The sequence below is a fragment of the Babylonia areolata genome, chromosome 18, assembly GCF_041734735.1.
Source record: "Babylonia areolata isolate BAREFJ2019XMU chromosome 18, ASM4173473v1, whole genome shotgun sequence".
In the NCBI taxonomy this organism is placed as follows: domain Eukaryota; kingdom Metazoa; phylum Mollusca; class Gastropoda; order Neogastropoda; family Buccinidae; genus Babylonia; species Babylonia areolata.
In genome coordinates, this window is record NC_134893.1 from 32,071,644 (window position 1) to 32,098,290 (window position 26,647).

General features: G+C 37.2%; 3 protein-coding genes across 3 annotated transcripts in view; 1 reads left to right on the forward strand and 2 right to left on the reverse strand.

The window, feature by feature from the left end:
• Positions 1-6,188, reverse strand: part of LOC143292669 (VPS35 endosomal protein-sorting factor-like) — a 36,411-nt gene extending 30,223 nt beyond the window's left edge. The window contains exons 1-3 of the mRNA XM_076603174.1: positions 6,159-6,188; positions 5,268-5,358; positions 4,150-4,356 (exon numbers count right to left, since the gene is read on the reverse strand). Of these exons, the coding sequence (XP_076459289.1) occupies positions 4,150-4,356; positions 5,268-5,358; positions 6,159-6,175 (315 nt within the window). The 5' untranslated portion in view covers positions 6,176-6,188. The remainder of the gene's footprint in view (positions 1-4,149; positions 4,357-5,267; positions 5,359-6,158) is intronic.
• A 407-nt stretch (positions 6,189-6,595) lies between these two features.
• Positions 6,596-11,576, forward strand: LOC143291938 (gem-associated protein 6-like). Its single transcript, XM_076602082.1, has 2 exons — positions 6,596-6,667; positions 10,272-11,576. The coding sequence occupies exon 2, from the start codon at positions 10,442-10,444 to the stop codon at positions 10,970-10,972; it is 531 nt and encodes a 176-aa protein (XP_076458197.1). The 5' UTR covers positions 6,596-6,667; positions 10,272-10,441; the 3' UTR covers positions 10,973-11,576.
• A 770-nt stretch (positions 11,577-12,346) lies between these two features.
• Positions 12,347-25,743, reverse strand: LOC143292670 (cytochrome b-245 chaperone 1 homolog). Its single transcript, XM_076603175.1, has 7 exons — positions 25,691-25,743; positions 24,047-24,134; positions 23,062-23,103; positions 22,366-22,439; positions 21,522-21,615; positions 20,359-20,503; positions 12,347-19,629 (listed from the first exon to the last, which is right to left on the reverse strand). The coding sequence occupies exons 2-7, from the start codon at positions 24,132-24,134 to the stop codon at positions 19,446-19,448; spliced, it is 627 nt and encodes a 208-aa protein (XP_076459290.1). The 5' UTR covers positions 25,691-25,743; the 3' UTR covers positions 12,347-19,445.
• Positions 25,744-26,647: the final 904 nt, after the last annotated feature.

Consider the following 26,647-nt stretch of genomic DNA (forward strand, 5'->3'; position numbering starts at 1 on the left):
GAAGACCTTCCATGATGGCCTCCGAGCTGTGTATGGGCCGAGAGTCACAGGATCAACCCCTGTCCGAGCCTCGGACCAGACCACCCTCCTGACAGATAAGAAAGATATCCTTGCCCGCTGGGCAGAGCACTTCAACACCCTCCTCAACAGGGACTCGTCTGTATCTGACGAAGCAACTGCAGCCCTCCCACAGCTACCAGTCAATGACTTGCTAGCTGCCCCTCCCACCAAGGTCGAGACCCAGAAGGCCCTGAAGCTGACTACGTCAGGAAAAGCACCAGGAGCGGATGGAATCCAGGCTGACATTTACAAGTATGGAGGCGAGGTGCTGACAGACAAGCTGACCGCCCTGTTCCAGTCTATCTGGGAGAGAGGGGAGGTCCCCCAGGATTTCAAGGATGCTTCTATTGTCCACATTTACAAACGGAAGGGAGACAAAACATCCTGCGATAACCACCATGGAATCTCTCTTCTCTGTATCGCCGGCAAGATCTTTGCCCGCATCATACTGAACAGACTGGTTGAACATGTCTCCAACACAGTCATCCCTGAAACACAGTGTGGCTTCCGCTCGGGCAGGGGAACATGTGACATGGTGTTTGCTGTATGCCAGATGCAAGAGAAGTGCCATGAGCAGAACAAGGAGCTCCACATGGTCTTTGTAGACCTGACTACGGCCTCTGACATGGTGAATCGCAATGGTCTGTGGAAGATCCTCCTAAAGTTCGGCTGCCCAGAGAGCCTAATCCAGCTGATTGCGTCTTTCCATGATGGCATGCAGACGAGAGTACAGGAAAATACTGACATGTCGGATCCGTTCCCTGTGGTGAATGGAGTGAAGCAGGGCTACGTCTTGGCACCCACACTGTTCTCCATTCTCTTCTCTGCCATGCTGATTGACGCCTTCCAAGACTGTGACCGGGGCATCTACATTCAGTTTCACACAGATGGCAAACTTTTCAACTTGAGACGACTTCATGCCAGGTCCTGGGTGTTTGAGGCACTGATGAGAGAGTTCCTCTTCACTGATGACTGTGCGCTTGCTGCACCCACCCATGAGGACATGCAGTTCATTATGGACAGGTTCTCAACCTCCTGCAGGTGCTTTGGACTCACCATCAGCCTCAGCAAGACTGAGTCCATATACCAACCGGCTAGCTCACAGAACGCCAGTGACTCCCCCCCACCTGCAATCAAGATCAATGACACAGTGATCAAGTCAGTCGACAAATTTTGCTACCTGGGCAGCACCCTATGCAGCAACGGAGCCCTTGATGCAGAAGTGACGCTGTGCATCGCCAAGGCCAGCTCTGCCTTTGGCAGACTCAACAACAGGCTGTGGAACAACAAAGGCATCAGGCTCAGCAACAAGATGAAAACCTACAGAGCTGTTGTGCTGACCACCTTGTTGTACTGCTGTGAAACATGGACGATGTATCGCCGTCACATTCATCATCTTGAGCAGTTTCACCAGAGATGCCTACGAAAGATCCTTGGCATAAAGTGGCAAGACAGGGTCTCCAACCTCCAGGTCCTAGAGAGGAGCGTCCTGCCAAGCATCGAAAGCCTGCTGATCCAGTGCCAGCTACGCTGGACAGGACACGTTGTCCGCATGACAGACCGCATGACGAAGATGCTTTTGTATGGCCAGCTGAAGGAAGGCCACTGTGAACTTGGAAGACCCTGCAAGCGCTTCAAGGACACCTTGAAGACAAACCTCAAAGCCTGTGACATAGACATCGCTTCCTGGGAAGCTGTCGCTGGAGGATGCTGTGCTCTTGTGGCATAAAGATGTTTGAAAACAAGAGAACGCTGGCCATTAAGGAGAAGCGTGAGCAAAGGAAGCAGGGCTCAACTTCTGGAGACGTTTTCCCTTGCAACACCTGTGGGAAGTGCTGCGCACCGGCCTCTTCTCCCATATGAGGATGCACACCGACAGATAAGCCTGCCTGCCTACTCATCCGTCTGACCGACGGGAGACTCCATCAGTGAAGTTTAATACTTTCAGGAATATATTTCTTATAAATAGTCAATTATGTGGCTAATTCTCCCAATTATGAAATAGCATTTGATAAAATAAACCATAAACTTATGCTTTGATGAACTAAAAAAAAAAAAAAAAACCTGAAAAAGTTCACCTTGTATTGTTTCTGTAATCATGCATGCTAATACTGAATTCCAAATCAGTACAATCTGAACTATAGAGTTCCTAACAGTCACTCAGTCAGACCTAACAGAGTCACTCAGTCATATGATCCATCCACGGTGAAAAGTGACCCAACTTTGACCGTGTTTAGCTGGTACAAATTTAATGTACCAGGCCACCACTACACGCCTTATCTTTTTCTTTTCTGGGGATGTATGTGTGTGTGTATGTGTGTGTGTGTGTGTGTGTGTGTGCATGTCTATGTGTGTGTTTGACATTCATTAGAGATCACAGCTATTGAGATCAAATTTCAGCCAATACTGGGTTGCAGTGTTCTACTTTTTTGACTCACTTGTGTAAACAAAGTGAGTATGTTTTAACCCAGTGTTCGGTTGTCTGTGTGTTTGTGTGTGTGTTTGTGTGTGTGTGTGTCTGTGTGTCCGTGTGTTCATGGTAAACTTTAACATTGCCATTTTCTCTGCAAATTTGGCATAAAAATAGGAAAAATTCAGTTCTTTCCAGTCATCCTGTTTAAAACAATATTTCACCTCTGGGATGGGCACAAAAATTAAAAAAAAAAAAAGCCAAATTATATGCAAACTGAATTTACTGTTATATTTATATTTTTTTTATTCTCTAAACTTGGCACTTTGATCTGATATTCTGACACAACAACAAGAGCAGTCATTTTTATCATTTTTTGTTCAAACAGGAACTTCTTTTGCTAAGCATGGAAGTTATATTTATTCTGCATGTCTTTGGTGCAGATAGAAAAAAAGGGAAGTTAATCTGTAATTAATGCTAGGGGCCTTAATTTGCTTTAAACTGATTTTTCTCATCTTAAACATTACATTTTGAAATTATACTCAATACGTAAAAAGCTTGTGTGTTCTACTCTCAGTGTACAGGGCTTTCACTATGTTCATTCGCCCAAGTGGTCTTTTTCAGAAAATACTAAAATCAATATGATGAGTGGACTTTATAGATCTACTGGCTGAGCCCTGAAGGTCATGGGCAAAAATCAATTGCGTACACATGTTTATACACATTCAAAGCGCGTGCTCATATTCTTCGCGAACGACGCCATTATGTTTCAAGTTGTTGACCTGCCAGGCGGAATTCACAGTTGAAAATAATAAACCATGAGAGTTAATACTCTTGAATAGATGAAACGCAAAAATTTCCAGTCTTGACTTTTCTCAAAATGAAGTCCTTTTCACTTCATATGACGTTTAGAAGTACTTGTACTTGGCTCTACATGTTATTAGTTTAACAAAATACTCAATTTTCATATCAACTTTAAAACTATAAAACTAGAGTGAACATAAAAGAGAAATTGAATCGACCATGTCAGCCGGGTGTAACTAAACTAATCTATCTAGATCCAGAGAAAATGGCTAAATGTTGCAGTGTGATTGCGGCGATAGCCGCGTCTCCTTTACCGCAGACTTAAAAAGAATTTTTAATTGCCCTTAAAGATTTTTTGAATGCCCAAGATACACCAGAATAATATGATTTAAAGAGCATTCTCACTGCAAATACCGCAATCGATTTATCGCCCTTTAAAAAAAGCATGTTTATATGTTATATTTTTGAATGTCAGTTAAGGAGCCATGACAGTGTAATGGATAAGACAGTTTCTTCTCATCCGAACATGCGAGGTTCGAATTTGCCTTTTTTTTCTTTTTCTTTTAACCCGAAGCTTTATAATGACAAATACAGAACACATTTTAACGATTAGATTTAAAAAAAAAAAAGTGTATCACAAGTAAGTCTTGAAGGCCTTGCCTCCCTTGTTATCCAATGAATTCACAAATTCAATGACATTTCCCCCGCCAAAAGTGGAAAATTAAACTTGTACTCACAAACTTTTCTTTTTATCCCACTAAAAACATGCAGAAATGTTATTCAGAAATCCTGACAGCTCAGCGAATTAAAGATATCAATGGCACTTGGTAGCATGCCCACGCTGCAAAAACACTGCACCTTTCTCAGCATTTTACCTTCTCACTGTCACTTCTGGCTTTGTTGACTGGTTCTGCCTCAGCGGCAAATCGAGAAAGAGGGTCAACCCCCTCAAAGGCCAGACTGATAGCGCCATCTGCGGCAAGGGGGTCGGAACTCAGAGGATCTACAAAATCCTGCTGAGTCACTGTTTTAGGCCCATGAGCTGGTGTTCCTTTGGTCTCAGTGTGTTTGATTTCTGTGACCTAATAGAACAAAAAATGAAATTTAAAGAAGATGAAGAAAAGCAAACACATTAATCAACCAGTCTGTCAAAATAAATCAAATCATACCAAGTTATAACATGACTTATCTTATTGAATATCAAATCCATACATAAAAAGGTGCTGACCAAATGAAGTAAGTTCACATCCTTTTGGCGCAGAACAGCACAATTGAATAAGAAACCCTAGCTCAATATTAATACATATACAGTTAAAAAACTAAGTGTAGAGGGGTTTGGGCATGGGCTAGGAAGAGTGTCTGCTGGACTGGAAGGCAGAGAGGAAGAGACAATACTACAGAAACAAAAATATAGAAGACAGAAGAAAAGTTATTCCCCAGCACAGATATTCCTGAAGATGGATCATGGAGACATCAGATTTACAATGAACATTTGAATGAATCCATGTTTGCCACCTGGCAGACATGGAAGGTGGTGTTGTGTCCATCATTAAAAAATAGTTATGAAAGTATGCCCAAATTAATTATTCCCTTCCCAACAGGCTTAGCATTCTGAGCATGCCTGTTTGCACAGAGTCAGTCAGACAGAAATGTAGAATAAGACTGCTTAGCTGCTACTGTTTTATTTGTCCAACTTTTGAGGATCATACATTTTTTTAACACACGAGCTGTGTTGTTTTCATTTCACAAAGTATGAGTCTATATGAGTCTATATGTGCATGAACGTGACAGGTGGTACAGACATGCACCCTTTAGAGGGTGGACAGAGCTGATGCACTGTCACTCTCTAGTCCTACTACTACTTCTTTCACTTTTACTTTCAAAGGTGCTTTTGTAGTAAGAAATCATTAACGCTGATGTCTAGAAACATGATCATAACTGATAAAAAAACAACAACAACAACAATACTTTTAAATACAAAAGGTTTACATACAGTAATTCCTTTCAGCGGATGGGATGTTGTTGGTTGTGGCTGCAGTGCCTCTTTTTGCCTTTCCAGTTCATAGTTCCTCTTGCTTGAGTACCTTGGAACAAAATATTGCAATGGAATTTAAAAAAATAAATTTTTGTTTTAAAGAAAGGAAAATAGCAAAGACATGAACACAAATGGATACATGTGTACACACCTGCAACCATTCATGCAAACACCGACACATAGAGAAATACACTGTCTTACCAACACAGAATATGTAATACTTGAACAGACATGCACTTATATTACACACACTCAGAACATACACACAACAGAAGAAACAACTTAGTAAATTACACGTTTATAACCATACTGAGTTTAAATGCAGATATATTTTGTAATGTATGATAACTGTAGCTTTAACAAAAACAGATGCCCATTCTTACTCTCAAACTCAGACCCAGTGACAGGTGAGTGGTCGTCTGTGGTGTTGTACTGATCATTTTAACTCTCCAGTGTGAAATGCACACTGTCACATGTGTCAAAATGAAAATTTAACAGTTACCGGTTCCTTGAGCTCCGTACACACGTTGCGATTCCATATCAGTTTGCCTTTACATCTGACCCTCAACACAGTAACAAATCATAATCTTTTGGAAGTGATGGAAAAAGTGAGCCTGATCATGCTCATGATGCATTTTCATGCTCATTTTATCGTCTGCAATTGTGCATGCCAAACACGCCCCCACGAAGATCGACTTGGTTGACTATTTACAGAAAGAAAAAAAGAAAAAAAAAGAAAACAGTGACAACACGTGCAATTTCTGCAACTGCAAAACCACTTTTCATCTGCCCCCACCCACGAGCAATAATGACCATAATAATGAAAGTACAGCAAAAGCAACAACAAACCACTCGTAAGAAGCCATCTTTCATCACGTGCAATTTTGGATTTGAGAACAAACGAAATAAAAAGGTACATCTTTTTAAATATCAAGAACCTGGGTATATTCTGTGTTGAAATATCTAGGAAACTGTAATTACATATTTACGTAATGTATTTTACATATTCTTTCATTTTAATTGAAACTTCAACCGTGAATCAATAATAAAACTATACGCATAGTAGCTGAATTTACTTCCGAAAAGTACGCCCGCTGGTGGAAAATGTATTCACCCAAATACATGAACACTTTTTGATTCCTATCCATTTATGTTTGTCTACAATATCTGAGCATAGATACTGACAACCCGTAGTGTGAAATATTAATGTCTTTCATCTATCGGTCGTGCCAATAGGCTATGAGATAAATGAAATAAAAAAACAAAAATAAAAACATACACAGTTACTAATTGTATAAGCATATTTGTGTGCCAAAAGCGTGTTTCTGAGGTTTGCTTTTGAAGATGAGAAACTGAAAGTGAGTCTCAACTATCTCCGATGGATAAAATGTCTCAGAATTCACCTTGCTTTTCATCTTTGATACTACAAAATTAAGATTTAGATTCGTCCTTTTTTCTTCGTCCTATATTCTATAATACTTAATATTATTGATAAATTAGACAACAACAACAAAAGAAACCCAACCTTTCACTGACATAACAAGGAATGCCACTGACAAACAGTTATCTCATCATCAAAGGTTAAGGTAACTAGTGGTGTACCACAAGGTAGTGTTCTTGGCCCAACCTTGTTCATATACTTTATAAATGATATGCCTGGTGAGGTAGATTGTAAAGTAAAAATTTTTGCAGACGACACCAAGGCTTACTCTGCCATCCGAAATATAGAAGATAGCGATCACTTGCAAATGTGTATACATAATCTGGTTAAATGGACAAATACTTGGCTGTTGCAATTTAACAGCGAGAAATGCAAAGTTCTGCACCTTGGAAAGAATAATCCACAGTATCAGTACACGATACAGGAAAAGGGGGTAACTCGAACAATGGATAGTACAACAGCGGAAAGAGATTTAGGGATCACGATGGACCCAGAACTAAGCTTTGAGGCACATATAAATAATATAGTGAAAAAGGGAAATCAAATTTCTGGTCTTCTTGTGAGAACTATGACTAATAAATCTCCCGAAATTATGATTCCATTGTTCAAAGCTCTGGTTAGACCCATTATTGAATATGGAAACTCAGTATGGTGCCCTTACCTTAAAAAGCACATAAATATGATTGAAGGAGTTCAATGCAGATTTACCAAGTGTATAACTAGTAATACTAATAGTACTCGTGATCTTAGTTATGAGGAGCGCCTGGCTGTTTTTAATATGCCTAGCCTTGAGTTTAGAAGATTAAGAGGTGATCTCATTGAAGTATATAAGATCATGCACAATATTTATGATCCTTGCACCACCTCTTCATTGTTTACTATGGCTAACTACGATAAAACTCGAGGGCACAACTTCAAAATAAACAAAACTAATTTCGTAACTAACCAGTTCCGCAAGTTCTTTACTAACCGTATCATAAATCTGTGGAATAACCTTTCCTATGACACCATCAATGCACCATCGGTAAACGCCTTCAAAAATCACATTGACAAAAAGTTTAAGAACCATGTATTTTCCACAGAGTTAAATCTTTACTGAGCTGTAGATAAATATAGTATACACTATGCCAGATTTAAACAAGGGTCTGTTCACAACAAGTGATCCAAAAGCACATAAATGGACACTGATTATGAGGGCAAAAGGCTTTTAGCCTATAGCCAAACATTTCTGTGATTCTGTGATTAAATATTCAAGAGCTAACATTAGAAAAAAAAAAGTTTTAGCAACACAATTGCACCTTATTGGAATGGACTACCTTTGCATGTTAAGAGAGCGAACAATGTTGTCACTTGATACTTACTTGATACTTGATTCTTGCGGTGTAGAAGGCCTAACAGGCCTGTTCACCGTTCCAGGAAAAAGAAATCACTACACATTAGACTGTGTGACATTATTGTTAATGCTTTTAAAAATCTCCTAGAACAGAAAGTATCAGCAAGTTGAAATCATATCATTATCAAAATGGAGACCTTTAGGTTGTAAGGCCATTTGCCTGCTTGAGTGAGAGCCCCCATAAATATATATAGAGAAATTTTTTTTATAATCTTTTATTAAAGAATATTGAAATGAGTTTTGTATCATAATTTTTGAAAGTAAGTGTCAACACAATTTTTAAAAGTATTCTCCTGTGGAGACAACATCTTGTGGCAAATTATTCCAAACATTTGTTAGTCTGTTAGTAAATTCACATGATATGATGAATGATAAAAAATTACTACTATTGCTCCTTGGCAAGTGCACTGGCAACTCCAACCGATGTTTTGCTAGACTGGAAAAAAAAAAAAAAAAAAAAAAAAAAAAAAAGCTGCAAGGCTTATGAAAGTCCCTAGAACTGAACTATAAAATTTCCACATACCTCATCAAATGTTAGGTTAGTAAAAGTGAAAAATCGAACAATCTTATATGTTCATTGTCGTCCAATGATGGATTGATACAACTGTTTCCTGTACTGGTTACGATGACATTGCATTCATGCCTTGGATTGTACTTGGTTACACAAGAAGTAAAAAAAAAGAAGTAAAAAAGATCATAAGTGGCATAATTTGACAAATATTTGCTGGTATTATGCATTCGGTATTCATGGTATCCAGATCCTGAATGTAGATCTTGTCCCAAGCTCATGAGCCACATCCTGATCTAGAAGGTGAATGAGTTATTGAACACACTGAGATCAGATCAGCATTTCTTTGACAGGATCAGATCCTGTAAAATACAGCGGGGGATTTGACAAGCTGTTGATCACCAATGTGAAACATGAAACCAGACACAAGCCATCATTATAGATATTGCCAAAGTGTTTGATTGCCCTTTACAATCTCATGTCCCACAAGCTTCTACACTATTGCATGCTTTTAGGTTGTGGACCTTTCTTCAGGCAGGCATAGTGAAAAGTGCTATTTCAGATTGCAGTGGCCTGTATAAGGAGGCTCAGTAATCAGTCTCCCTGTCCAGCATCACTCAAGTGAATCAGTGACATCCTGGAATTTTTCATTCTGCTGATCCTGTCAAGGCCTGACTTGGCGCATTAGGTTATGTTGCTGGTCAGGCATCTGCCTTGCAGATGTGGTGTAGCGTATATATGGATTTGTCCGAATGCAGTGTTGCCTCCTTGAGTAACTGAACTGAACTGGACTGTTGGGAAGCTAGTCAGGGGGCTGCCTCAAGTCCCTGAAACAATCAGGGTAGTTTGAAAGAAAATAGGACAGAACTGTTTCTTCTTTTGGTTGCATTACCAACATCGACTGGCCCACAGTTTGTGTCATGATGGGCGATTGCCAATGGGTCCATAACCTACGCAAAACTGCCTTTCAAATTCAATTTACCATTTATGACTTTATAACATTTACAACTGGCCCACTGTATATTATCAACCCCCCCCCCCCCCCCCCCCCCCCCCCCCCCCCCCAGACACACCCTCCTCACCCTGAAACAGCAGGAAATCCTTCCAAGATATAATTTACAATTTCCTTTGTCTTCTTTTTTGTTTGTTTGTGTCATTCATACTACAGCTTGACCTTTTAGTTTTAGTCAGTCAGCTCTGCATCATATAATTGTGCTGAATCAGGGCCTCACTGATGTAAGTGTTCAGTCTTTTCAAATAATGGGCTTTAGTTATCTTGTAAAAAGGAATGGCTCATCTTACAACACAGACAGACACTAAGACAGACGCACACACAAAACACACACAATCATACCTGAGACTTATTTAATTTTGTTGGGAATCAAAATATCTGAATAAACAAAAATGATAACAATAGAAATAATATGCTTCTTACTACTAAACACACATAGAAGTCCTCAAAATTCTATGTAGATAAAAAAGCAGTCAATGTTATCTGCTCTTACAACAAGCACAGATATTGGACTTTGCAGTCACAATTTGTGTTAGTGTAAAAATAACTATTGCTACCTGTAAAAGTGTAATTTATGAATGTTATTATTTATTTATTTTTTTGTTCAGAGCAAGGAAGAGTCAGCATACCACAGACAATCTGCATAACCTGTGAACTCGACCTGGTTCAGGTTCAGAAAGCAGCCCACTTCAGGGAACTGTGAACACTTCTGCAGCTTTATTCATCGAGGTGTATCTGGGTGGCTGTAGTGTAACAATTCTTGCTGTGACCTTTCAGAATGCCAGAAGAGAAGGAAGCCGCTCCCCATCCTATTTTTGTGCATGACCCTGAGGAATGGATGCAGTATGTGTACAAGAAGGTCAGTGTTGTGACAAGTGATGGCAGTGAGCATGAAGGGTGGGTTTACACCATCGATCCAGTCTCTCAGAGCATTGTGCTGGTGCAGTTTGTGGAGGAACGGACTCAGCTGTCCATTATTCTGAGAGATGCTGTCAACAAAACCACAATTCTGGCCGAGAGCAATCCCAGTATCAAGGAGAAATTGGATGCATTGTTTCATGCTACAGATGAGTTGAAATTATCTGATGAAGATGTGAAAGCCAAAAAACTCCGGCTGAAGTCGTGGTTGGAGAAGAATCGTCTTCCAGTGGAAATGACTGGGAGTCATGAGGAAGTGTTGACCATTTCGGGTGCTTTGACAATTCAGCCTCCCTACAGTGTGAATGACTGCCACAGTACCAATGAGATTATTTTGGGACGCATTCAAGGTTTGATAAAAAACATGCCTGAAGATCATGAGCAGTGGTAAAGGACTTCATTTCTTATTGGAGCATTTCCTTTTATTCTAATGACACTTAAGTGCCCAGCTTATGTTGTTGAACTATTTGTATTGATCGGGTTTAAGGTATGACCAGTAAATTAGAATGCAGATGCAGATTTACTCTTCTGATGTTTGTATCATAGGCAGCAGGCGGATAAAAACAGTCTTTCTGTTTTCATCCAATTGTATCTTGCTTAAAATCTAAAAAACTTTATATATACGTGTATATATCTTGATTAATGTTTGTATTTGTCAACCTGGTCTGTAAGCTGGTTGCATTCTCTTAGTCTTATTGTGTTCATGAGGACTTGTTTAGTTTGTCATCAAGTTGTTTTTTCCAGCGCTGAATTGGTATTTGTTTTTGATATTGGAAAGTTTGCAACTATTACTGCCCTAAGTTAATGAAGGAACTTATTTATTAGTGATTCAGATGTGCTGTCATTTAACTTAAGAAAAAAACAACACTTCATGCATGACTTTTATGACATTTGTATGCAAGTAATGAAGTATACAAGAGTGAAAATTTCCTTTTTTTTTCTTTTTTTGAGAATGAAATATATTGTTTTTGCACATTAAAGAAATTTTGCTCTGACCAGTTTGAGAAAAGGGCTGTTTTAATTTCACATTTATGTGTGATAAATTTGATTCACATACAAAGATTGTTTTGCATAAATCAAATTATGCACTGATGTGAACATTTTTGGTTATATGTAAGTTTTGTTTAATAATAGCTGTAAATGTGGTGACTTTTGATGTTAATCAAGCCTCTGGGTCTGTAAATGTTTTGAAGACTGTGTGTGTGTGTGTGTGTGTGTGTGTGTGTGAGACATTAACTGATCTGTTCCCAAGCTTATATATGATTTGTTAATCTTATTAGTAATGTGAGATAATAATGTTGGGTATATATTTCAATTTGTTTCATATGCTCATAACAAAAATGCCCACAACACATTTTGATTGAACACATTTTTTTTTTCTTTAAGTTTAATTGGATAAAAGCAATTGAATACAGGTGGACAAAATACAAACCATGAGTCAAGCAGTAAAGAATATACTGACAAGATTAAAAAGTTGGGAAAAAGAAAATATGAAATGAACACAACTGTTACGTAATCCATAGGATCAGGGTGAAGGACACGGAAAATGTCTGAATATGCATTTTAAATGAAAATGTTACAAAATATGTTCAATAACAAATTGTACAATAATCAGTATGTTCAACATTAAATTGTACAACAGCTAACATGCATACTTCAGAACAAATGAAGTCTTAGTAAAATGTATAGATCTGCTTACTTTAAAAAAAAAAAAAGACTCAGAAGAGATTGCTTTAGAGAGTTATTTATTTTCTTCTTTTTAAAAAAAGTCACTGATAAAGGAACACATGTTTCCATTCTTCAGTAGGCAATTAACCATGTGTTTCTTCATTATCATTGCATTTGATTGCTTTCCCTTCTCAGTTCTCTCATAAACCTGATGGTGAGACTGAGACCTATCTTTTGGCATATTTTACATTTTTAGTGTCTGTCATAGTTCTGATCATGTGGATAAAGTATGTATTCTATAATCCTTTTGTAGAATTGGAATTTAAAAAAAAAAAAATCTTTTATGAAAACGATCTTTCAGTTTTGTACAGACAACAATCATATGGAATTAACCAGCTGCTTAGTAATCAGTAGTAGTCTTCAAAATGCCCATAAACAATGAACAAAAAACTTTAACAGCTTGTGACTTGCAACAGTGAGGAAGATAAAGATTTTTCAGCAAGTTCTACAGGCACTCTGGTGGTTAAATTCCGGAGTTCTGTATTTGAGCCTGGTATATTATTCTTGCACAGAGTCTACATGTACTGTACATGTCCCTGATGTCGCAATTCCAAACTGTGATGTACAAAAACACAGCCTTGAATATATATAAATATAATGGGATGTTACCATAAATATATTATTTTTCTAATTAGATTTGTAAATACTGGGAAGTTAACATGTGAATTTTAACCGATATAGTGTCGCAGATAAATCTGACGCAATAAAAAGTTATCACATATACATTTGAACAACACAAAATTAGCCATTTCTTTTAACATTAGACAATTTATCTTTTTAATTTTATATATCATACATTAAACAGTGATTAAGTGTCAGTACTGGTATGAAAGTGTAAAAAAATAAAAACTTCCTATACTGTACTGATTGTGATCATTATCAATGTAAAATTTAATTTTAAAAAAGTCTGCATTTTCATATCTCTATTTATTTTGTGTAAGTATGATTTTTATCAAACACAAAAAGTTTTTATTTCAGTCTGATATCCAAAATATCATTATTTGAATCAGTAAGTATAAACCAAAGCTGTAAGCTATACGCCTATTCCAGCAATGTCATCAAAATGTGCATTGAAACAAAGCAAAGCTACAGTCATCTCTTTACTGTGCAGATTTCTTTGACAACTCTGGAAAGAATTTCATGAAATTTCAGTGCAACACATTTGGAAAGCCTATGAATAATTATATAGACTGCTAGGTTTGTTGTTGGTCAGCTGAGCTGAAGGAATAAGCTTCTTACTAATCTGTCAACACTTTCTTAGTTATTTCTTAATTTGTGAAAAAAAAGAAGAATGACTAAATGAACATATTAGCCAATTTTTTATTTAAAAAAAAACATGATCAGAGTATAATTACATGCACATTTGTTGAAGCAAGAACCAATTAAGGGCAAAAATGTAAACTGTAGCTGTGTAGCTTTTAATATTAAAAATCAAATGCTGAGAAATGGGAAACAAAGAGAAAAAAGAGAAAGAAAATTGAAAGAAAAAACAGAGCATCAACATACTCTAAGCTAGTAATGGGTAAAGAAAATACTTACCTGTGAAAATGATCAAATGGTACAATGTGAAGCCTTTGCTGTTGCTTCATTTGTTGTTATGTATTTGAATCTGGTGTTCCAAGTTAACACCATATCTATCATTATATATGAATTTTTTTAATACTATGATTACATACTTCCAACACATTTTTTAAAGTATGTGAAAGACCACAAAAAAATATGGTTCCTACATTCATTTCTGTGTCACAGGGATATAGTTCAACGTTGGCAGGTCTTATGGTGAGATAAGAACAAGGTGGTCCGGTTATACAAGTCTTTGTCCATTTATGTTCATTCACATAAACCTAGAATATTTACCCAAGTGACCTTGATTTTCACTTCAAGATGCATGACAATTGTTACACTTGAGGTGTTTTTGATGAATATGAATATTAGACATTCATGTTCAATCTGTTTTCTAAATGACAGTCTACACTTTTTAAAATATCTTTTTTAACAAATAGTGTCAAAAGTAGTCTAAACTCTAATAAAATATCACCAGTTAAGGTTGCTTTGGATATTATGTATCTTGACAGTTCCATGTTGCTTTGAAGTAAGAAAGATGGTTTTATAGATAAATAAAAAACCGCTATGAAGTTACTTGACACTGAATGTAAACCAAGATCTTTTATATCACACCCGCATGTTAGGTTTGACTGATTTGGGCCTGTTTGATAATGTGTGTTTGTGCTTATTTATGATGTGTATGTGTTGATAATAAACACAGACCTAATTGTTAAGTTGATACAATACAGTTTCCTCAGCCAGGCCATCTTGAACCCAGTTTAAGGTAAAAAACCCCAAACAAAACAACTGAAAAACAGTGAGTTGTGCACATCCACTGGGTCAAGCTGATCCCATCTTGTACAAATGTACAAGAAACAGTTGTCCAAAGACTAATACTTGAGTAATTGTTAACAACTAACATGGCTTCAATCTTATAACCTTTCCATAGTGCAGTTTCATCTGAAAAAAACACCAACTTTTCATATACAATATTCTGAGTACAGAGCCATACATTTGAGCTTTTCAGTAGGATTTTTTTTAATATCTTACAATATTCATCAATGTTCACTGTATCTGTGTGTGCACATGCAGATGATTGTAGTGGTGTGTGTGTGTGTGTGTGTGTGTGTGTGAGGAGAATGAGAGAGTAATATTTTCTTTGGTCTGTATGAAATATAGCAAAATGCACACAAAACATCGTACAAAGTTAGAAGAAAAAAAAAGTGATTTCCAAAACCCAGTAATTTAAGAATATGTACAAAAACTGAAACTCATCTTACATGCCCAACTGGTATATGTCTTCAAACAAAGCATTCCTTATGTGAGCATTCATTTATGAAAGTGTTACCAAGATGCACAATTGGTCCAGCATGTTCTTGATACACTGAGAGGGGAGAGAGAGAGAGAGAGAGAGAGAGAGAGAGAGAGAGAATGTGTGTGATTGAAGTGGTGACAAATGAATCCTAAGGTGATGGGATACATGTAGCGCAGTGTCTACACATCCTATGTTGCTATACATATATGTATACCAAAATCAAGAATGAAGTGGGTTATTGAAGAAATCATGTGTGTTCCGCGTAACCTGCCACCAGCAGGAAGGCTGTACACAGCATTATTTGAACAAAGTCATACACTTACTGAGAGCTGTCTACATGCCATCACCATCATGAAGCGTTACAAACTGAACCGCATTAAAACTTTTACAGTTACACATTGTGTACATGCTATTCATTTACATTATGGATAAAATGGTGGTTACAGAATCATCACAGATACTGCTCCTGACTATTGATCACAAATGGGAGGAAGGTGGGATGGAGGAGTTACAAAAAAAACAAAAAAAAAAAAAAAAACCAAAAAAAAAAAAAAAAAAACATGAAAAAAAAAAGCCTTTTAGATGAAAGTTTCAGGCTTTTTTCACAGAATTTTTCATTATTCTAAATATGAATAAGAAGGATGGGGAAGTTACCCCTCCCCCCAACCCCCACAAAAAAAGTTTCTAAATGAACATTTCAAGCTTTTTTCATTAAAGAAATAATCATTATTCATAATATAAATATGAACTGAAACATAAATATGGCTACACTGGTACAACAACACTTCCTTGATTCATGGGCAGTGAAAAATATACTTGAAGCTAGAGTGAATACACTTATGCAGTTAATAGAGGTATCAAACAAGAATCCTTTCCTTTTTGCAGTTCTGAAAAACAAAACCAGGAAAAAGTACAGATAACTGAAAATGTTAGATTCCAAAGACTGTCACGACTGCCGAAAATTCAAAATGAGACTTGATCCATTATACAACAGACTGTATACTGAAATGAATGTAACGAGATTGCATCTTACCAGTAGAGACACATTTTCTTATTCTGACGACGGCCATGAATGTCACAGTGGCTATGAAATTTTAGCATTTGTAATATACTAAGCAGAACCTGCAGCTGACAACCCATGATTTTACACACAATAATACAAAGATGACCACGGAATCCTTTGAAACATTTTTACCCTCACAAACAACCACAGGTGAGCAACAGTGTGGACAGTTTGGACTGCTGATGACCAGACATCTGTATGGAGCACAGACACAGGTGATTGATGGACACAGGCATAATTTGGAGTATTCATGAACATGAGATGGCCAGCATACACAAATACAGGATGATAATGGACGCTGCACAGGCATTTGGACTGTTTATGAATTGAACACACAGGTGCGCAACATAGACAAACAGCGGGCAACTCACACGCACAGATGGATGAGTAGGCCCTGGTTTTTTTTTTTTTTTTTAATTTTTTTTTTATACTGGACTTGTCAGACACAGGTGGACAACACACACATATATATTGGATTTACTTGAAGACATATACATATAAATATATATATGAAATACACCGAATCATGAATCACATACACTTTCAAAAAGAAAAAGAAGAAAACAGAGACTGACAAGCCATAATACTTAATTCTAATTTATATGGATTCGTACATATTTGACTTTTAAGACCTTGATCCTCACATAGGACACCAGCATGTGAAAGAAGTTATCAAATACAAAAAATAACTTCCTCAAAATTCTGGTGAGCAACTTCGCATATACATGAGAAAAATCCAATTTAAAGTGTGCGTGAGCACTAATTTTCTGAATCACCGGTAAATGACAATACTACTCATGCCGCTCTTCTTTTTATATTCTTGTTTTGTTTTTGTACGTGGTGTGTATGTGTGCATATATATATCAGGTGTCTGCATGTGTCTGTACATTCCCTAGAACGCACCTTTAGTAAAACTGAACATTTTCATAAGGTCTTTATTCCTTTCTTCAATGAAACTAAGCCAATTCCTTTCCTCAATAAAACTAAGCCAATGAATGATAAAGCTGTATCTCTGAGTATTTCTGATTCATGGAAGTTCAGCAGTTTTAGATATGCTGTACAGTCAGCAGTGCACCATAATTCCTTTCAAAAACAACAAGAAAACACTTTTTCCCCTGCTGCTCCATCATCTGCACCATTTAAGAGGCATTACTCCCATGCAGCTCATTCTGAGTCCCCAATACACAGCCACACTGAGTTCATCTATCGCAGTCCCAGCACTGACAGTCCACAGGGAACTATTATGTTAGGTTGCCAGTATGCCACACACCAGAGTCTCTGCATTGCAGCTGAGTCATCATGGAGGTGTTCAGTAATGCCTGTACTGATTTCACATACACATGACATCACCTTCTAAGCCTGATGACTATAATGACTTAGTTGCGGAGCCAGGCTGAGTGAGCGTCCCTTCCAGAACGGAGACTGCCACCATATTCCTCCAATGACAGTCCCCCCATGAATCTGCAGATACACTGTGTTTTGCTGTAAAATAAATCTTTCAAAATTATATCAGGAGAGGTTTTTCTGTTCTTTTATTATTAGCTATTAACCTATTCCTTTTTATTAATCATGTGTAACCTTACAGCAGGCTAGTGTGAGAACAGAATTATCACAATCAAGAATAATCAAGTGAGGTGAGTAAAGGCTAAAAAAAAAAAATGTGCAAAACATTAAAAGCTAAGGTCATACTCAGATAAGGCAAACATGAGTAAAAATGTACCAAAAAACAACAAGAAAAACAAGTAGGGCCACAGATAATCAGAAACAATTTTACTTTACTTTTTCTTTCAGGATATTTGAAAAACCCTGCAAAAGAAAAACAATATCCCTTTAAAGAAAAAATATCAACCTGAAATAGTTTATTCATATGATGTGCATCGCTCTGGGTGGCAGACAGACAGACTGACTGACTGACAGACAGACATGAAGGGCAAATTCTATACAGCTCCATAATATAAAGGAGTGGGTGGAGGTAGGAGTTGGGGGGGTGGGGGGGGGGAAGGAGGGGCAGCACATGAGAAAAACCAAACAAAACCCAACAACAACAAAAAACAAACAACAAATATATAATGGAAGTAAATATCTGAAAGATTTGACACAATACATAATGTATTCCACAACAAAAAAGTTGACGCAACACTTACTGTGGTGGCACCAATGGATATACATATTCACACACACACACACACACACACACACACACACACACACACAAAGTGACATTAACAGAACAGTCAAAACCTAAGGCAAATGCATAATTATATAGTTCATTTGGATTTACACTATTCAGTTTCATATAATTCTGAAGAATACAGCATAAAAGTCGTCCAAACATTCAGACACTCCCCACACCTCACCCAAAATATTGGTGTGTGAAATACAGAAAAGCAAGACTAAAGATGTTGGATTAAAAAAAAAAAGAATCTTTTTTTTTTGCTTGGTCATCACAACAAAGATATATCTTATGTTTGTAAGAGTATTATCTTTCCAATCCTGTGTTAATACGATGATTTACAAAAACAAAAAAACAGAGGTAGAGATGGAAAGACTAAAAAAGAGAGTTCATTTCTCTGGCCAAATTTATTCTAGACAGTTTGAAACAAGAAGAATTATTCAGCTCTGGTATAAAAAGCACAACTCTTACAAAAAATTCAGAAGCATTAAAGGATTCAGTATGCAAAACGTTGACCAAAACAGATATGTTTTCCCAATTAATAATGACATAGATATGAGCAGGGAACATTTAAAATTGTGACATCACTAGAACTAACAAGTTTGTATTAGGCTGGAAATAAAGAATGGTGTCGGAGATCTAATATGAATGCACAAGAAATGCATTTAGTTTGAACACAAGAAATCATGGCCATAATTCTTGTAACATACAAACAAATTTGCAATAACAATTGTTACATAGTTTGTTAAATAAACCACCAAACTGAAAGCAGAATAATAATAAAAAACATGAAAAAAAAAATCCCTGAAATATATAACTTATTTTTCAGCACGGTATCATTATCACTCTCTTGATCTTATGGATGGAGGATAAGAACTTCAAAGAGATAACAACCATAATGTCCCACTTTCTCATATAAAAACAACAACCCCATTGTAGCATTTATTACTCTCCCCTGCATTTACAAAACCAGCTACTTGACTGCTTGACAGTTAAAAATCAAAAGACACCAACAGTTGAATCCTAGTCGCTGAGCATGATTATGACTGGGATGGAGCAGTGGAGCTATCCAGGTCAGATTCCAGATCCTTGGGGTCAACCTGTTCAAAGCTGTCCTCGGAAGATGAGCCGTCACCAAGGTAGTCGTCCGTGTCTTGAACTTGCTGCGCGGGTAGATCCAGCTCGAGGAAAGTGCGCAAGGTTTCTGCCACCTCGTAATGCTCTCTGTAACATCAATGTTTGGTCACGTGAACTATTAAGAAACCCATTCATACAAGGCTGACTACCGTGACATCCAACTTCCAAGTTAAGTTTCGTGCATGATTAGGAAACCTATACAAATCAGTTATATTTTCAATATCTCAAGGAGATGTCACTGAGTTTGGACAAATACATATACGCTACATTGGATCTGCTAGGTGGATGCCTGACCAGCACACTTGTCAGGCCTTGAGTGCATGCATAAATTACTGTACTTATCAGAGTGGATTTCTTCAAAAGAATTTTGCCAGAGGACAACCCTTTTGTTGTCATGGGTTCTTTTTCAGTGTGCCAAATGCATGCTGCACATGGGACCTTAGTTCATCATCTCATAGACCAGACACTCAGTTTGATTTTCCACTGAAACTGTAACAGCTGCACAGCCTCCACCACCAGTTTGAGACTGCTACTGCCATGAATAAATCTTGAAACGTGCCACTGGAACTTCATATTCATGTGTGTTTTTCAATACAAAACAACTGTAAACGTTTGTGATGTGTGTGTGGGTGTGTGTGTATATGCGTGCATGCTCACATGTGCATGCATGCAGTTGAATATGAGAGAGAAAAAATGAAAGAGAGAGAAAAGGAGAAAAGAGATTAAAATCTATCCGGTCAATCAAATGACAAGATATTTGAACAACAACACATTTTGAGCAAACACAGAAGGAGAAGACATCATGACAACACTAACTTGCTGCTGCCAAAAGTGTAGGACTCGGTGACTCCAATGGTCATTCCAGTGTTGAGCAGGAAGACAACAATGTGGCTTTTCCCAAAGTAACGTACATCTTCCTCATCAACGCGCACCCCCACTATATCATCCAGGTTCACCACAACTGCAAATAAGAAGTTTGCAAAGGTGCCTGAGTGGTGCTTGGGAGTAGGGCAGAATGAGTTGACATACAGAACATATGGTGAATATGGATCTAATTATACATTCACACAACTGAAATACAATGGTGTAAGTGGAGCTTCTTTATCAAGCGCACACCTAAAACACAAATGAAGCATCACAAGAGTGTCAAACTCTCAGTCTCATTCATCAGTTACTTCAGGAAAATATGAAATGCTTGCATACAAATTATAAGTTACTCTTCTGTTTATTTTCCTTTCTTCAAGCATTGGTGGGTTGTCATTCTCACAGGGATTTGTTATTAATTTGTTAATTATCTCCACAAAAATGACAGAATAAAACAGTACTGACAACTGGAAAAAAAAGAGAAAAAAAAGAAAAAAAAAGAAAAAAAGAAGAAAAGTTAAGGGCAGTACCGCCACCTAGGTATCAACAGTATTTATGGCTAGGCAGGAAAGAAGTCATCACACTAGTGAAGCATTGTGTAATACTGTTTTTCCAAAGTGTGCAATCACCGAGTCTGCTAGCATTCAACAACAAAAATATACTTGCTCCACAACTCTTGGAAATGGTCAAATATCTTCATGAAAACAGGACCAAAACAATGGTATTTTTTCTGATGAGGAAAATGCAGTTGATGCAGTTAAGCAATGAACAGGAACCATCAACTTAAACAGAAAAAAAGAAAATATTTTCAATGCACTGTCAATGCTTGTCACAAAGATTTCTCAACTACTGGAGCATGTGTCTGATGTTCCGGTTAATTTTTGCAGTTATTTTCCATTTGTCAGATACCGTGTCCAGACAATAAAAAAAAAAAAGTATACTTGAAACTGCAGAACTAATAGTGTTATTGAAAAATCATTCTACAACTACTATCCAGACAAGAACACATGCACTTTTAACTCCAGTACCAAAAAAATTACAGACAATACTATAACATCACAGCATAGAAGAATTCTGCCCCATCCATCAGACTTTAAAATGCTACCAAAACCTACTTATTTTCTGATCTGTCCACTCTGGGAACAGCTTCTGGAAAACAGTCTTTCTGCTAATCTTCATTTCACCGGTCTTTTTATCCAGTTCACATTCCTGCAAGGAAACAAAACAACAGATTTATCAATAATTCCATTTTCCCCATCACTCTCTAAGGAAAAAAACAACAACCAAAAAACCATTAAATTTCTGAAAGCTGTAATAAAGTAAAGGTATCAACAGGAGTGGTTTTGAATGTAGTATCAATCATTTCCTTAAATCTTATGCTCACTTAACCAGTTGTCTTATCACAGTCCATTCATTCAAACAATCTGAACTTAATGCAATCAAAATTTGGCTTAAAACTTAAAGTCAAACTAAATTACTCCTGTAAGGTTTATATTATAAAAAAGTGAACAAAAAATGAATTCATGTTCTGATGTTTATCATTATGGAATAGTCTGTGTCAACTGAAAACTTAAATAAGGGTATAATATTTATCATTCAAAACTAGTTTTCCACATGCCATAAAACAGACAAAGAAAAAGACAACAACAAAAAACCCACAAAACCCCCCCAAACAAACAAAAAACAAAAATCAAACATGCATATATACTGTAAACTACATCCAGTTGATACTAGTACTACATGTGCATGTGCATGTCTGTGCATTTGAGTAATTCAAACTACAAGAGAGAAAGAGAGCTTATATGGCCTGCAAGTGTATACATGTGGCTGCAGGCACACATGTATTCATACAATGATGCATGCACATACGTGTTCATGTGCATATGCAAATGCATTCATGAGTGAGAGTGCACCGAATTGTCTCTTTTTCTTATCACCACAATAACCTTCAGCAGTTACCTCCCATCCTTCCATCCACAGAAGACCAGCATAGATGGCTCCACTAATGTACAGAAGCTTCCACAGGAAATCATCTGCAAATTGTGGAGGAATTTTTCTGATAAAATCAATAATTTCCCATTGTGAATCAAACTATCTATTACGACCATCAGCTTTCAAAAATATTACATACACACACAGACACACACACACTGATCATACACAATTGTTTTATCTTTAAATAAAAACATTTAATATGAACAGGTCATGTTTAAAAAAAAATGCAAAGAGTAAGACTCTCATTCTCTGCATTTCTTCCTTCACATTCTCATGTGTATCTTTTAAAATTATACAATTAATTTGTTCTCAATTCATCACATGTTCATTGTATACTGACTGACATCATTTTAACAACCTTTGAACCTGGTGTGCTGTCTTCATTTGAATGTCTGACTCTAAATAATTTTTGGTCTGTTCTTCTATTCAAAATTATATATACTTTCTCTTCACTGAAGTTTTAGGTAAACCCTTGAGAGCTGTATTCTTGATATGCAACAAGCCCCTGTCCTAGCAAAGTGAATTGTGTTTTGTTAAAAAAAAAAAGATAGATAGACAGAGAGATAGAGAGAGAGAAAGAGAGAATCTTCAGAAATGAACACAGAAAAAGTAGAATAAACAAAATCATAGCAGTCAAGACTATGTAAGTACAAGACTTACCAGTTCCATAGAAGGCAGCACCCCAACCAATGCCAACAGCACCTGGCATGAACAGAAGTGCCCTTTACTTTACCACTTGGGGTTACTGAGAAAATGCTGTAGAATGTTAAAGTTTACCATACAGGCACACACACACAAACACGCCATGCACAGACACCCCCCCCCACCCCCTGGCATCACCCCCCTTACACACACATACACTACACACACACACACACACAAGCACACACATATAATTTGCACACACAATATGCAAATATAAAGTCATCAAAATTCAAATGTAATAAATTTAAAATCAAATAATTTAATCAAGGAATAAGAACAACGGTATGGAAACAACTTAAAACAGCAACAATATGAAGACAGACATAAAATATAACCTGTAATACCAGGAGAAAATTATATTTCTATTGCTATGTGTGAAAGTTTTTTCTTGGACTGTTTGTCAGCATATCTTAGTTTTTTTCAGCATTACTCTGACAATTTGCATGATACCTGATCTTGTTTCTACAAATGCATCTTTTTCCTAAAAAAATAATCTGATGTATTTCATACTTTTTTCTCTCCTAATTGGCTAGACCAGAGACAAAAACAATGAAAACAACATTTTCATGAGACAAAAAGGATCCAAGATCTGTAAGTGAGTAAACTTGCATTTATCTTCTTCATTTCATTAATCTGAAAGTGTGTTTATAATGATACTGTCCATACCAAAACATATGACACACAATCATCACATCGCGTAAGATACTGATTGTAATATGGAGTGAATCAATGAAATATATAAATAAAAAAGGATAATCATGCTTTTCACACTAACTGTGGGCAATGCATAGGTGAATCCTTTCAAAACTAAAAATACAGATAAACAACATAATCTTAATGCAGTCCAAGGTCAACACCATAAACACTAAGAAACAACATAATAATTTAAATAAATTCTGATGATGAAAGTTTTGAAAATCTAAAAAAACAAGCAACACACCAGCCAGAATAGCCCAGGACCAATGGTTCGGTTCCCTGCAGAGGCACAGGTGGCTGTCAGTATGGGTTTTGACAGTCACGTAACCCATCTGTAATTTGAAACATAGTTCGTGTGAAGAAACATTTCTTAATAGATAAAGATGTAAAAAAAAGAAAAGAAAAAAGAAGAAGTCTTATATGGGAATCAAGAACAGTGTGAGAAGAGGAAGAAGAATAAAAAAAGACAAGAACTGAAGAAGAGAGAAAGAAGATGAAGTAGCAGTAGCAGGCAGCATTATTTTAACAGCAGTATTGTTAAATTAAGTAATTCTTGCAATGGTGGTAGTGGTGTTAGAATTAGCAGCATCAGCCTTCTTCTACACCCTAACTTTTTGGAGAGTCACTATATAAGGCGCCATATAAAAGAACTGTTCACCAGATTCCTCCATGTCTGTTGGTTGTGTGCCAAAGCCTGGGTCTGTGGTTTTCCTGTCCAAGGACTGAAGAAGAGAGTAGAAGATAAAGCAGGTGTAATAGTTTTACAGTAGCACTGTTAAATTAATGTAGTTTTGCAGTCATATCAGTGGTTGCAATAATAGTAGTAATAGCAGTCTTCATTTTCTCTTTTCTCTTATCTTTTTAGAGAGTTACCAGAGTGCTGCATAAAATAAATATACACCAGATTCCTCCAGGTCTGTCAGTTGTGTGTCAAAGCCTTGGTCTCTGTTGATGGTTTTCCCATGCAACTGCAATTGTGTCTGTCCATCATTTTTTTTCTGTCTTTCCCACTGTTTCCTTCTCTCAACAGCTTCTTGGAAGATTGTTTTAACAAGGTCAGTGGATCTTCTGGCTTGGACCTTATGCTTTTGTGTGCACTGGGCTTGACTGTGGGCTGAGAGTTTGTGCGGTTGAGTGATGAGGCTGTTGCTCCAGTCAGAAGAATAAAGATATAATGTATTCACTTGGATTACATTGCAACAGCAGTACTTAGTACATTGAAACAGTATAGTATTAATGGTAGCAACAGTAGTAGTAGCAGTAATAATCATCCACCTAGCAGTAGCAGTAGAAATAGCAGAATCAGTGGTAGTTGCAGGAGCAACAACACAAGTTGTACTTGTAGTAGTTGCAGCAGCAGCAGCACCAGTAGAATTTTTTTTTCAATTAGTTCCCACTACAGTCTTCTGTGATCCACAGCCTCACTGGCATGGAGACACATATATCGATCAATAATTCAGGGAAAGGAGGCGAGGAGGGTGGTGAAGATCGAGTCACCCAGTGACCTTATTTTTGCAGCATGGAATGTTTGAATAAGAGCTTCATCACTAAATCCGATACTACTGGGCCACCTTAAAAAAATACTAAGTCATATGGTTTATCGTCAGTCTTATAAAGGAGAAAACCTCAAAAGACGTCATGGAGTAACAGGTCCAGCTGACAAATGAAGCTTTGTTCAATTATTGATTCTTTGGACGCATTGTCGCATTCCACCCTGCATCACCCCACATCTGTTGTTGTCAGTGGAAGAACCACTGAATGTACAACCCCCCAAAACCATTTGATAACACGGAACACGGACATTCCAATGGCATCAGCACAATGGAATAAAAATCACAATAGGGAATAAGTGTCCAACTGACAGCTACTTAAAGCATGATGGGCATACCTTGTTTTGATTCTTATAATTCGAGGTGTCCTCTGTTGTGTTTACAATTTGCCGGAAAGCTCTTCTGCTAAAGGAGTTATGAAGTTGATTTTTGAGGCCCCGTCCGGGTTTTTGTAATGAATGTTTGGACAACCAAGAAACCAGATATTTCTGTGAACGTTTCTGTAGAATACTGTTTGATGTAAATTACATTTATGTTGATATAATTTTGACATATATTGCAAAAGTTTTTGGTCTTATTTGTCATACACACGAACTTTTCTGATTTTATTATTGAGCCGAAACACAAACATGAAGATTACTGCCCCAATTATAATATTGTGACTTCTGTGGACATGCGCACTAATATCAGTGACATGATAAGTTTACATTCATAACCTTTCCGTTCGCATGATTGTAATCAATATAAATTTTTCTCTTTGACTGCCTGATTCCAAAAGGTCGCAGTTTCACTGGGTAACAATAGGCGAGGTGAGTGGGATATGAGGGACAGAAAGGTATTTTGTTCATTGTAATGTCAGGTGTAGTTCTGGCCTCCTTGCAGGTTCTGACTGTCAGTCAGTCTGTCAGTCTCTCTCTCTCTCTCTGTCTCTGTCTCTTTCTCACCCCAACACTGCCAGGACTACCGCACCATCAGTTTGATCAGCCATGCTAGCAAAGTATATCCAATGGGGCCGCTCTAAATAATTCTTAAAGTAGATTACAGCCGTCAGTAGGCAGACTGAATCAGTATCACAACTGAAGAAATGACAGGCTGGATTCCGCAAACTGGCAGGAGTGCCATTAAAACGATCTTTAACCTGCGTACGTTTTGCGAAAATCACCTTCAACATGACGGAGAGGAAACTCTACCACGTCTTTATAGATTTCAAGAAGACGTTTGACACTGAGAGTTTGACAGCATGCACTATGGGCAAAAAAAAGAAAAAAAAAGAAGAAAAAAACAGTGCGATGCCC

Excerpts from the sequence above, each read along its gene's own strand:
- LOC143292670 (XM_076603175.1), bottom strand. The coding sequence starts at position 24,134 with ATGGGTTACGTGACTGTCAAAACCCATACTGACAGCCACCTGTGCCTC. Across the intron at positions 23,104-24,046 it reads GTCCTGGGCTATTCTGGCTG|GTGCTGTTGGCATTGGTTGG; the intron begins GTGTGTTGCTTG and ends TGTTCATGCCAG. Across the intron at positions 19,630-20,358 it reads TACACTTTTGGCAGCAGCAA|AGAGCATTACGAGGTGGCAG; the intron begins GTTAGTGTTGTC and ends TTGATGTTACAG.
- LOC143291938 (XM_076602082.1), top strand. The coding sequence starts at position 10,442 with ATGCCAGAAGAGAAGGAAGCCGCTCCCCATCCTATTTTTGTGCATGAC.